This window comes from Lissotriton vulgaris, chromosome 12, assembly GCF_964263255.1.
Source record: "Lissotriton vulgaris chromosome 12, aLisVul1.2, whole genome shotgun sequence".
NCBI classification, from domain to species: Eukaryota; Metazoa; Chordata; class Amphibia; order Caudata; family Salamandridae; genus Lissotriton; species Lissotriton vulgaris.
In genome coordinates, this window is record NC_141700.1 from 802,466,803 (window position 1) to 802,479,448 (window position 12,646).

Consider the following 12,646-nt stretch of genomic DNA (forward strand, 5'->3'; position numbering starts at 1 on the left):
TCCCTGTGCTTCCGCATTTGACGGTGTTACGTCGTCCTGGAACCCCGCCCACTCGTCCTCAGCCTGTGGGTTAAAGGGCCAGTCCCGTTCACCTTCCATGCATGATGCAGTCTCTGATTCAGACCCTCTGTAGTCCATCTGCTGAGGGAGACAAGAGTGGGTGATTGAGAGATTTAATTGAGCCACATGGGATAGGTCAGGGCCAGTCCCTATAACGGGCATCAATGTCGGGGACACCCCGTTACATACGCCAAAACCAAAAAAAGATCTCCGCCAAAGTGACCCTTCGTGGGGCCCGTAGGGCATTGCAGCGCTGGTCCGACAAGGAGCAATACCCAATGATGAAGCATGACATCCTTAGTGCTGTGTGAGGGCAACAAGAATTAGTATGTAGGATTCCCCCTCATGCTCTTATATTTATATTTTTGAGAATCGTCCTTCTTTTTCTTTGACCAATACTTTCTTTAGGAATAGTACATTCGTGGTTGACATTATAATACAAACTACTCGGTAACTCAGCCTACTGATCCCCTCGATGAGGGCGTATGTTCATCGACAATCAGTTGGTGCTTCGCTTTTAATTAGTTGTTACTTGTTGCTCTGGGTAAATAAAGCTTCCTGTTGAGCTGGGTAAAGCCGATTGAACCATTTGAGGCAGGTGCATTCACCGAGCTGCAGACATGTGGGGTGCTGTCATGCACAGCCCTCTGTGGGACACAGCCATGTTTTACACTTGCAGGGTCAGTAGCTTCGCTTCTGCGTGTGTGTCGTAGGGAGGGAGCTGGGGCATGTAGCCGATGAATATCTCTTCCCTTTCTCTATCCCTCCTTACAGCTCCCAGATTGTAGAAGTAAACAGGGGTGTCCTGTATAACGCTTTCAATAAATAGTAATCTAGCCAGGCTGTCACGTTGGCCTGCAAGTGTGCAGGAGGTGAACATTGCATTCTCACTATCACATGATGGCGTCACCGCTTGATCATCTCTTTGGTTGGTAGGACTGGTACTTGCTCCGCATTTACAAAAGGCAGATTGATTATTCTTCTGGAGCTGAGGTCACAGCAAAGGGTGTCGGAAGTCGATGTGTTGAAACAAGCCGCCTTCACACAGTAGAACCTGCATTTGAAGAGCACTCCAAGTACCACAATGCGAAGTGGTTATCAGGTGTGAAAATAATGGTGCTGTCAGGTGAAACTGAGGTGCGCCTCACCCCAAATATCCTGATAACGCCCACTGTCATTTATCTCTGTACATTCCCTTCACACATGTTCTTCGGTTGATTGAAGGATCGATGGACAGAGACATTATTGACAAGCTGGATCTGGAAGCTAATGCTTTGCTTTTTGCTACTTCTAAGTTGGTGCTATTTTTTGGGCCTGCTGCAGCCGAGAATTATAAATTGAAAGTTGTGTTCACATGGTCCTGTAATCCCTGCTGATTCTTGTCCCTAATTTTGTTGGCTCTGCTCTCTAATCTTTTTATTTTTATTTTTATATTCTTTTTTTTTTGTAACCAAGGTCCCTCAAAGGACGACTTCGATAGCTACAGCTCTGAACACGAGTGGCGCTTCAAGCACACGGCAGATCCAAGCAGTTCGTGCCAGGTAATAGGCCTCTCTTGGCCACCACTTCTTGTGTTAGTGTTGCCCCGGCACTAGGACATGTTTACCTTTTCTAGGTGAGAGGGCAGCATCTCCTAGATGTCACCTTTAAGTATATCTGGGGCATGTAGGGATTTGTTCCAAACATCAGCTGCTGAAATTGAACACATTTTGCTTTCAGATACAAGCTCTTAATGATGAGAAATAAGCTCAGCTCACCAAGCTAAAGCACGTAATTCTCAAACACAGTGTTTTAATAAACATATTTCCTCCCCATGCCTCAGACTATCATTTCCAGGTACCGCTGCCACACATGTACAAGATCTGCCTGCATTCCCATAGTATGGCAGAAATGCTGTCTTTATACTAATGATTGTCACTATCCTCTCAAGTTGGCCCTCAAAAATGTTCAGTCTGTATACCATGAAGTTGAGGCCACAGTATGCGTAGGATCGGGAGCGCAATTGCTGGCATAGGCACTATGTATGTCCTCAGCATTCCAGATTCTCACCGTTGTTCCAGACGTGAGCATGAGTATAGCAAGAATTCTTACAATATGCCAACCAAGCTGACCTTTATGCCCAGTATCATCCCAAATGTTCCAGGAATGGCTTTAAAAGTTTTTTTGTGAGAGGGATCCCACATGCCATGGGCGGCCTCACCCATTGGGGATGAGGGTGTCACTATTTATGGACAGTTCCAGGTTTAGGGACACTACAGACACCAAATCCTTGCCTGGGTCGTCTTGAGCTGCTAGAGATCTGAAGTCCACTGTTCTAGCTTTGGGTGCGTTACACCTCTCCTGACAAAGAAGACCGTGCATGTGTGATGGGCCGCAGGGTCCACCACACATCTGCTTTCTTGGCGCTCTGAGGTTCTCGAGCTGCACAGAGCCTCTCCTGGAGTTGTACAGCCCATATATTTCATATTCATTTATGAAATGTTTTTATAAAAAGGTAAATATTGGGAACACACATATTTTTCAGAAGCAACATCAGATAGTGTTGGAGCAAATTTCCCAAACATTGCCAGACCTTCCTGTTCAGCAGGGACTGTATTGGAGGCTGCGGCTTACAGTGTGGGCACATGCGGGACGTATGCTGCTGTGCCCTAGAAGGTGAGAAGCAGGCGAAATGTGCTGCTTTACGTCTAGAGGTTGTAGTGTTGGTTCTAGCTTGGGTAGGGTTACAGGTGGAGAATAGGGACAGACAAGACATTTAGGAATGAGGCTTGTGGATGTTGGCAGATCACACACACACACACACACACACACAGCCTGCCGTTCTTGTGTGTTTCATTTGTACCTATGGACCTTGAGCCATCCATCTGTTCAATGCCTGAAAGCTGTACATTAAAGCGCAGCGTTTGCAGCAGTTTCAAGTGTGGCAGCCTGTAGATGTCAGGTCTGCCTTCCAACAACTGCAAGATTAGAGTCTGTGTGGCAAGAACTGGACCCTGCACAAATTTGGTGTTTCCAGAATTACCAACACAGAACAAAGCCTCAGCAAAGATTGCTATTTCCCCACAGGATCCCTGTCCGGAGCCTCCTATAGTGCTTATGAATTTTAAATGAACTATTACAAATATGTTTATTGGGAATCGAATAGTGTAAAGTTGCGACTCACTAAAGATGTGGGTTACAGTTGCTGCCTGTGTCTGTTTTATTTAAGAATAAATGGCCGCCTGTACCTGTTGACTGTCCTCATCCCTCTAAAAAATAAAGAAATGTAGTATTATGGGACTTCCTGTGTCTAACAGAGGTAAAGGAACAAGAAACCCTCACTGTGAATGTGATCAGTGGGAGAAGTTAAGAAAAAGCTCAAATAATGCTGAGCTCCCCAAGAAACACCTCTACGGTCTCAACCCACACTGTGGTTTAAGAGGTAATAGTGAGCACCTTAAAATGTGCCGTGCTCCCCAAGAAACACCTCTACGGTCTCAACCCACACTGTGGTTTAAGAGGTAATAGTGAGCACCTTAAAATGTGCCGTGCTCCCCAAGAAACACCTCTACGGTCTCAACCCACACTGAGATTCAGAAGGTGATAGTGAGCACCTTAAAATGTGCTGTGCTCCCCAAGAAACACCTCTCTGGTCTTAACCCGCACTGTGGTTTAAGAGGTAATAGTGAGCACCTTAAAATGTGCTGTGCTGTGCTCCCCTAGAAACACCTCTCTGGTCTCAACCCACACTGTGGTTTAAGAGGTGATAGTGAGCACCTTAAAATGTGCTGTGCTCCCCTAGAAACACCTCTCTGGTCTCAACCCACACTGTGGTTTAAAAGGTAATAGTGAGCACCTTAAAATGTGCTGTGCTCCCCAAGAAACACCTCACTGGTCTTAACCCACACTGAGATCCAAGCACATGGTCTCTGGCTGGTTGTCAACCATATGAAAGGCTTCTGGGACACCAGAGCAGATGAACTGAGTTGGGGTCATCTGTCTGACTACAAGTGACATCTCCATCCATTGCGGAACAAAAATATGTTTGTTCTGTGAGGCACTCCTCAGGTGGGCCACTTTGACATTCAGAAGGATGTGCAGTGCCCACGGTCATGTGATCTGTTCCTGTTGCAGGGAGCCTTGGGGGAGGGGGATACATTTCAGCTGATGTGGAAGTTTCCTTTTCATTATGCATTTCTTCCATAACCTTAATTTCTCGAGTGTCGAAGTTACGCCTAGGTCGGCTTACTCATTCTGATAACTCCAGATTGGCCAAGGAGGGTGTGGTATGGAGGCATCCTTCGATTCTTGCAGTTAACTCTCACAGTAGACCTCTTCTCCCAGCCACAGAGGCAGGCTCTGTACCCCAGTGTCCTGAGCCTACACTTTCATGACTGGAGACAGTTTACGGTTACATTGCTATACTATTAGTTTAAGTTTTTCTTCTGGATCAACCCTCTTTGTTCAGGTGCTCGATTATTGTAAGAATTTTCAAGGGCCTAACTGCATGTTCAACCTTCCCCCCTTTTTTTTTTTACCTGTTTGACCTTAATTTAGCTCCCATTAGGGGCTATGTCGCGTCTTTTGACACTAAAGACTGTTGATGGTGCCCATCACTTCAGCATGATGTCAGTGGGCTGCATGCCCTGTGTGTCCATCCATCCTTCACCTCTGTCTTCCTAGACAAACTAGTTTTCAGCAATAACATGACTTTCCTTCACAGGTTGGTTATTCCATCTCATTTGGGTCAGTCCGTTAGACTTCTTTCTTTTTCCCTCCTGCCCATAACACCAAAGAGTAGGCGAGGTTACATTGGCTGCACCCTCGTAGGGCAGTCAGTTTCTCCATTTACTGAACAAAAGAGTTCAGGTCTGACAACCAGCTCTTTATTGGGTCTATGGTAACAAGAGGGGCGGGTTCAGAATGGGCCCTGTATCATTGGATTAGCCTCGCCCTAGGATCTGTTATGCCCTTGCTAAGAAGGAAGCACTAGATGGAATCCATGCTCATTCCACCAGATCAAATGCTCTGATCTCGGCTGAAGCAGGGAGTTCATTTGACAGAGATTTCTCATGAAGCAGCATAAGCTGCTCTTCACACATCCACAAAACATTTTTGTTTGTCCTGGGACGTGAGAAGGGATAGAGATTTTGCTTGTTCTGTGCTGCACAATCGCTTGACCTGGTCATTGCTTCAGATTTTGGTAGGTCTGTCTCTGACAAAGCAGATCAGCAACACCTGCGAAGGTGAAGATCTATTCTATTTCAAGGAGTGCGGCCTGATGGTTCGCTATTATCAGCACCATTTCTTTGTTGTGGAGTTAGCCCAACACCTTCCCTCGAAATATATGCCTTTGCTAGCCTCCCAGAGCACACCTGCAGAGGTTAGCCGAGCCTATATAGAATGAAAATAAGTCTGTCTCTCCTCTTGGGTATTGAAGAAAACCTTGTCCACAAGCCACCTTTTGCCTATGTGTCATATTACGCCTCCCCCTGCTTTGTTTTCCCCAACCACAACTCAGTGGGTAGTGATGAGATAACCCCCTTGGAAGCGTATGGGATCCCTGTATTCCTGATAGGCTTGTGGAAGGAAATAAGAAATAGTAGTACCCAGGGCCAGACTGGGAATCCAAGAAAGGAGCCCTGTCACAAATATTCAAACCAACACTGCTTTCTTGCTCCAGTCGCATCTATCTCACCTCTCTCTCTCTATTCCTCCCTCCTTCGAGCACTCTCTCCCTCCATCATGCTCTCAGCAATCTTTCTCTGTCCTGAAAGCTCTTCATGCCTGCTGTAATTGCTTAGGGAAGATGAAGATAACCGTGGAAGATCCAGCAGCTGCCCCCTGTTTTAGAAAGCCAAACATTTGATGGCTCCTGCCCACCCGGGAAGAGGCAGGTGGAGACACTTGTCAGCCCAGGCCTGGTATTCCCTAGAGAAAGATCAGTGTGATGGGGAGAAGTATCTATATGCCCTCTTACCTGCTGCGCCATATATCCCTCAACCCCACAGAGGTTACCCCAGCTGTCACTACAGTGTGTTGATGTGATCCTGCCGCATGTGGCCCATGGAGTGAACTGACCACTGAATATCTGGTATAACTCCAGGTCTCAATGCCCATTTGCCAGAAGTGTACGTATAATAACCATGGCTTTTAATCTTTGTTTAACACTCTCAGGGATTTCCTTGGGTGCTGGAATAGTTGAGCCATATCTGGAAAGGCCATGATAAGGGTAGTGTCGAAGTGCACTTGTTCATAGGTACAAACACTTTCAAGGGTTTTGTGAGTCTTTGATTCAGGATTCTGGTGATCATTTGTTAGGGCGGGCCCTTGGAGGAGATCTGTGCATCAGGACACTTGCGTTGCTAAGTTGACCCCTCGGTCCACAATCACCCAGCTCACTATGCACATAGGCATTCAAGTTGCAGTTCCAAGCAGGACCTATTGTGTCGGTGCTCAGCAGAGAGGAGGCCAGGGTCCAGCCATGATGCCTCTCTGTTGTCATTATGCCTCGCTGTGATTGACTCCTTTGTCATTTGGGGGACCTGTCTCGCAAGTGTATTCAACGTGTTCTGCTAGTCCTACATTCAAGGCCCAAGCCCTACTTGACGAGGTCCAGCAACAGGAGGAATATCAGGACCTCAAGCAGAAGTCGCTTTTTGTCCTATGCCCCAATTTTCAAATATTCAACGCCTCTCAACCGCAGCAGATGGAAGTGAAGGAAAAATAATCCCCGGTTGGCCAAGCCATTGCTCACATCTCACAGCCCATCGATCACATGATTGTTGGCTCACATGGAGAAACATCAAACCCACCAACAGTATATCAGAGAAAAGGATGAAGGGTTGGGGGGCACTCATATACATGGCTTTCTTTCCATTCCCCCACTGTTCCTCCACCCCCCTCAACAAGATTCCGGAGAGACCCTCACTCAGGATGTGTTGCTGTAACTTGACACCTCCTAGATCTTTAGGGCCAAGTTACTTTTGAGGTAGACTCCTTGGCACAGGTTCCCCACCTTAGGAATATCCGAGGTGTGAGACTGGATCTGTAGATTATTGTATCAGTGGTCCCATGCGCCAGTAAGCGGCGTTGTGTAGCTCTGCTGTCCTACATAAGTGGCAACGCGATGCACTGACCCCAGTTACTTTCTTTGTGCGCCTTTCGAAGCAGATACGGTGCTCCGCCCCTCACTTCTGCAACCATGTGCTAGGCAACAATGTCCCCACAAAATAAAACAACTGGATTTGAATCGCGCTTAGACTGTAAGAAGCAGAGGTTGTACGAGTGTGCCCTTATGCACCCAAAGGCGGTTTGAGAGCGAAAGCTTTCCATCGCCGAGCATAAGAAGAGGTCGACGTTGAAGCCCATGTACTACTCCAAGTTTCAGGCCCAGTCATGAGGCCTCTCCGGTGAAGGTCCACTTTCCTGTTGAAGTCTTCTGTTAAGTCTAGACATAGGTGCAAGAAGGTCAGCTAGTCTCCAACTCATCCAGCCAGCCCAAATCTAGAAGGGTGAGATGATGTCAAGTTAAAGATCACACTCTGGTGTCACCCCAATCCAACCCAGTTCCTCAACTAGCTCCAGCACTCCATAAATTTCTCAGGCCATCTTCAACCCCATGCTAGATAACAGCTTTGAAAGGGGCTATGCGGCAGATCTTTAGTGCCGTTTCAGCTCCCTCTTGTGCGCCTTCAAGCCCCACAGATCTGAACGTGTCTCCAGTCAGACTTCAGCTGGGACCAGCAACTGAGGCCCATACTGACTTCAATCCTCACTTCTACACCGGTGCCAAGGTCCACATCTGTTCCTTCCTTACCTGGCGGAAACAAAACAAACCATCCTGATCCATCCCAGGATATGGTCCTGACCTTGAACTAACATCAGCCGCTCCAGACTCGGGTTGCACTATGAGATCACAGATGGGCAACCAGGAGCCGCACAGCCAGGCTCTAATCCAAGACGTCTGCATCAATGCCAGCACTAACAGTGTTTTGAAGCTATCTTTAGGTTATGTCCCTCAGGACTCTGATGATCACAGGAAGGGGATTCTCATGATTCCTTCTACTTAGACCTCCAAAATGCCAGTGGGCTCTGCACATTAACTAAAAGAGAGCTCGACTCACCACCTGGACCATCGACAGAAGGAAGTGCCTGGTTTGCAGTGGTGTTGGGGCCAGCTGAAGCTCTAGACTTTTTTTTTAACTCTTTATTAGCAACTGTACAGTATTTGCACCAATTTATCATTTATTCTTATCATACTGTACAGTCTATTTTCTCAACAACCAAACAAGGCAGTCATGTACTATTCCAGCATGTTATAGATGTCTTATGGAAAGAAATACAGGAGTACAGTACATCATATTCTTCCCCAATCTACATTTCCATGATGGTGCTTGCAAATTCGTTGGTACATTACACATCAACAAGTTTAGTATCAACAAACTGAAGGATCAAACCCCGATCCTCCCCCCTCCCTGCAACACCCACCCTATCCCCGTGCGTCTCCTGCACATGTGCAGTCCAAAATGTAACCTGTTCAACCTAGTTATGGAACCCTTCACCACCTTGCTCCAAGCATCCAATGTACTCTTTCACATGTACGCAGATGACACCCAACTATATCTCAAATTACAATCCCCCAACGACATTTTACTACTGAACTCTACGATCAGAAGCACTCAATCCTGGCTTGCTGATAATCATCTCAAACTCAATGCTCTGAAAACAGAATTCCTGCTGATCTCACCCCCGGCGAAGATCCCCATCGCGCAAACCTGGCTTAAACAGTTAACTGCACTCAATGTCCAACCCATCATAGTGGACTCAGCGAAATCTTTAGGCATAACCCTCGACTCCAACCTTAACATGCAACATCATATCAGCAAGGCTACTAAGGGAGCGAACTTCCAAATCAATACACTGAGGAAGCTTAAACCCTTCCTGCCAGCCAAAGACTTCCAAACTGCAGTACAAGCTCTAGTTATCCCTCGAATTGAATACGGCAGCATCGCCCTTTGCGGTCTCCCGTTAACCAGCACTGCACCCCTAAGAGCCTCTCTAAACGCTGCAGCCAGACTCATCACTGGATCAAAAAAACACTCACACATCACCCCTGATCTGAAAACACTGGACTGGCTGCCTTTTGAAGCCAGAATACATTTGAAAATCGCCTGCATGACACACAAGGCTCTACACCTGAGCTCTCCCAGATACCTCACTCAGAAGCTGTCAATCTCTGGCGGCTCTAGAATCACTAGAGGCACAGACAACCTTCTGCTAAAACCTCGAAGATTCCGGAAGGTAAAAACATATAAACGCTCTTTCTCAGGAATGGCACCCAGGATCTGGAACTCACTCCCCCCTGAAACTAGGCTCATCTCCTCCTTCACTCTTTTTAAGAAAGAAGTAAAAGCCATTTTTATGGCCAAATACACTTGACCGATTAGCATGGTTTTCAGAAGACCCTACTCCGACCTGTATTACTTTGCTCGAACTCTATGCATGTATGATCATGTATGATTATGTATTTCACCTGAATTATTGTTGCTACTACCATCTACGCACACATTTAAATCGCTGTTCGAACTTTATGACTATGTATCTCACCTGTATTATCGATGCTACTGACTATCTATGCACACATTTAACTGTTATATTTGTATTATTGATGTGTTGTTCTACCTATGTGTAACCCCAATCTCTTGCTGGCATTATCGATGCTACTGACTATCTATGCACACAGTTAACTGTTATATTTGTATTATTGATGTGTTGTTCTACCTATGTGTAACCCCAATCTCTTGCTGGCATTCCCAGCCGTGTAAAGCGCTCTGATATCTGCAAAGATCCTGTTCGCGCTATATAAAACTTTCAAATAAATAAATAAATAAATAAACACTCCGTCGGAATGAACCAGATTGTCATAGCACGTAATGTAAGTTCACATAAACCACACCCATGCACCAGCGAGCTTTAGTACACCGGTATTGCACACGTCTTCAGACCCTGTACTATTCTTCCAGTCTGAAGCTCTAGACTTATAAGTGCCCACCAGTGAAACAAGGCGATGCCAAAGGGGGGTGATGGACGAAGTGTTTGAGCAAATCAAAAAATCAACACTCACCCCCAGTCAACTGATCTGGGTTTAATCCATCACCATTCTTGAGCTCACTCCACCACCCCAGTTCAGACATCCCCTTTGGTAGCACCAGTGAAACAAGGGCAAGTGTATTGGCTGAGATTTTTCACCCAGAGACGGCTTCATCTGAGATACTGCTCTACAATGAAGTTCTTACTGACACTGCGATGGTGGCTGAGTCCAAGTCATGCTCATGTCCTCCCGTCAGGTGACATAGACCAGCTCCTGGGGACCTGGACTTAATAACCGAACGTCCTACACAGAAAAGACAGGTAGTTTAGGCATCTGCAAGTTAGGTCAATCACAGCTCCTTTCAGACCAATCGTTCAAAAAGAGAATGTAAAATGTTGATGCCTTTACAAAGAGTATATTTTTGGCTCCGATCCATCACACGGTTTCTCTCCTGGCAAAGTACATCCATGCAATATGGGATGTGGCGAGCAGTAACTTGCCCGCCATTCTCGAGGACCTTAGGGCCTCTTAAGCCTAAACAATACATGATGGTTAGGATGCTGCAAAGGATATGCTCCGAGCTGGACTGGACCCTGCTGATTGCAAAGGCAGAGCTATTGCACCAGAGTTACGCTCAGCAGGAAAGCCTGGATGAGGTTAGCCGAGTTTTCAGGAGACGCATGAGCATTCTTAACGGTCCTGCCCTTTGTTTGCTCCAAACTATTTGTTGAAAAGGCTGGTTTGACACTAGAATGATTTAAAGGCAGTCGCGCCACAGCCCAGACCATGGGATTATTATTGCCAGCCAAGTAATTTGCACACAAATACAGGAAGTTTAGGGGCTACTCTAAGGGGCTAGCTTACAGGCCGTTCCAGCCTTCCCAGTCTGTACTAAAGCAACCGACTCAGCCCTTTTATGGCTGAGGGTGTGGCAACAATGAAACCATTCGTACCAGCAGGGTTGCAGCAGTCGTCCAACTCTTCTTCCTCTGCAGCAGTAGCCTGTAAGCTGCCTTGTTGCCCTCAGAGATCAATGCCTGGCTGGTAAGAGGCAGAAAAGAGCATTCCCAGCTGGCTGGAGATCCATCACGTAAGAGAGGTTGACCCTACAAATCGGTCATTGTCTCATTTATTCCCCACCCCATCTTCCTCTTGTGCCAGAGTGGCCTTCAGTGGGACATTCACAATACAGATGCAGCAAGCCATTCTTCTGTTGCCTAAAGATGGCATCAAGTGGATGCCAGACTCCGACAGGGGAGGAGGGTGCTCTTTACGCTGCTTCCTTGTTCACAAGAAAGGCTCCGGCTTGAGGCCTATCATGGACCTCAGCCCATTTACGCCTGTCTGATGAAGGGCAAGTTCTAAATGTTCTTTGTTTCAGCTCCTCCGAGCTCTATACCTAGGAGGTTGGATGCTGCCCCTGGACTTGCAGGATGTGTATTTCCATATATACGTCCTGCAGTTTCTGCGGTTCAAGGTGTCGTTGGATCACTTTCAATTTGCAGTGCCTCCCTTCAGCCTTACCTCGACCCCTCAGGTATTCAAGAAAGTGATGTCCAGGGGTACGTGTTCCCATACCACAAGGACTGGCTGCTCAAGACTGGCTCCCCACAATGAGTCTTAAACCACTTCCAGATGTCTTCTGAGATCCTGACGTCTTTGAGGTTTTCCATCAATGAGCCGCAATCCCACATATGACCTACGTAGAAGATCCCTTCATTAGAGCTGTCATGGCCGCAGTGAGATGCAGGGGGTAATACACTGTCACAGCGAGTCTGGACCAATCAGGATATGATCCCTATGTTTCAGGCTCAATCCTGGGTCCTAGTGAGGACGCCTGTGAGGCTTCTAAGACTCCTGGCCATGTTCATCCTCCTCTTCCCACACAGAAGGTGGCATATGTGGCACTGCTGTAAAATATCAGGTTTCAGTGGGCCTAGCATCAGGGCTGCCTCTCCGACTTCATCCAGAACTTGCCGGAGACTGTTCAGGATCTACGATGGTGGCTCGCGAATACCAACCTGACCTGAGGCAGGCCGCTCTTCCTCCCCCACCCAGAGTTCACAGTTGTGCCAGATGCATCATTAATGGGCTTGGGGAGGTGGGGGGGTCACCTGGGAGAGGGGGAGATCAGAGGCCTCTAGTCCTCTCCTGAAAGCCAGCTTTATATCAGCCTCGTGTAGCTTTGGGTGATCCATCTAACCCTGAAAGCATTCATTCCATCCCTCACTGGAAGGATGTTGTAAGTCCTCACAGACAACATGAATGCCTTATGGTGCTACAACAAACCGGGCATAGAGGGGCCTTGTATTCAATGTCAGGGGGCTCTATGCTTCAGGCAGTGGATGGACATCTTCCTCATAGCTAATACCCTAGCGGGTCCCGGAATTTCACAGCAAAGAAACTGAGTAATGTTGTCTGGCAGACCATGACGGACGTCTCCATCCCTAGGTGTCAAAGGCAGGGCTGGACTGGGGGAATCAAAGGAAGCCCTGTAAAAATACTGAAACCAGC

At 47.1% G+C, this 12,646-nt stretch overlaps 1 protein-coding gene across 6 annotated transcripts in view; it reads left to right on the plus strand.

The window, feature by feature from the left end:
• MINK1 (misshapen like kinase 1) overlaps positions 1-12,646 on the plus strand; it is a 675,548-nt gene that overhangs the window by 490,563 nt on the left and 172,339 nt on the right. For all 6 annotated transcript variants that reach the window (XM_086946234.1, XM_086946236.1, XM_086946233.1 and 3 more), the window contains one exon: positions 1,516-1,601. In XM_086946234.1, coding sequence (XP_086802360.1) covers positions 1,516-1,601 — 86 coding nt within the window. The remainder of the gene's footprint in view (positions 1-1,515; positions 1,602-12,646) is intronic.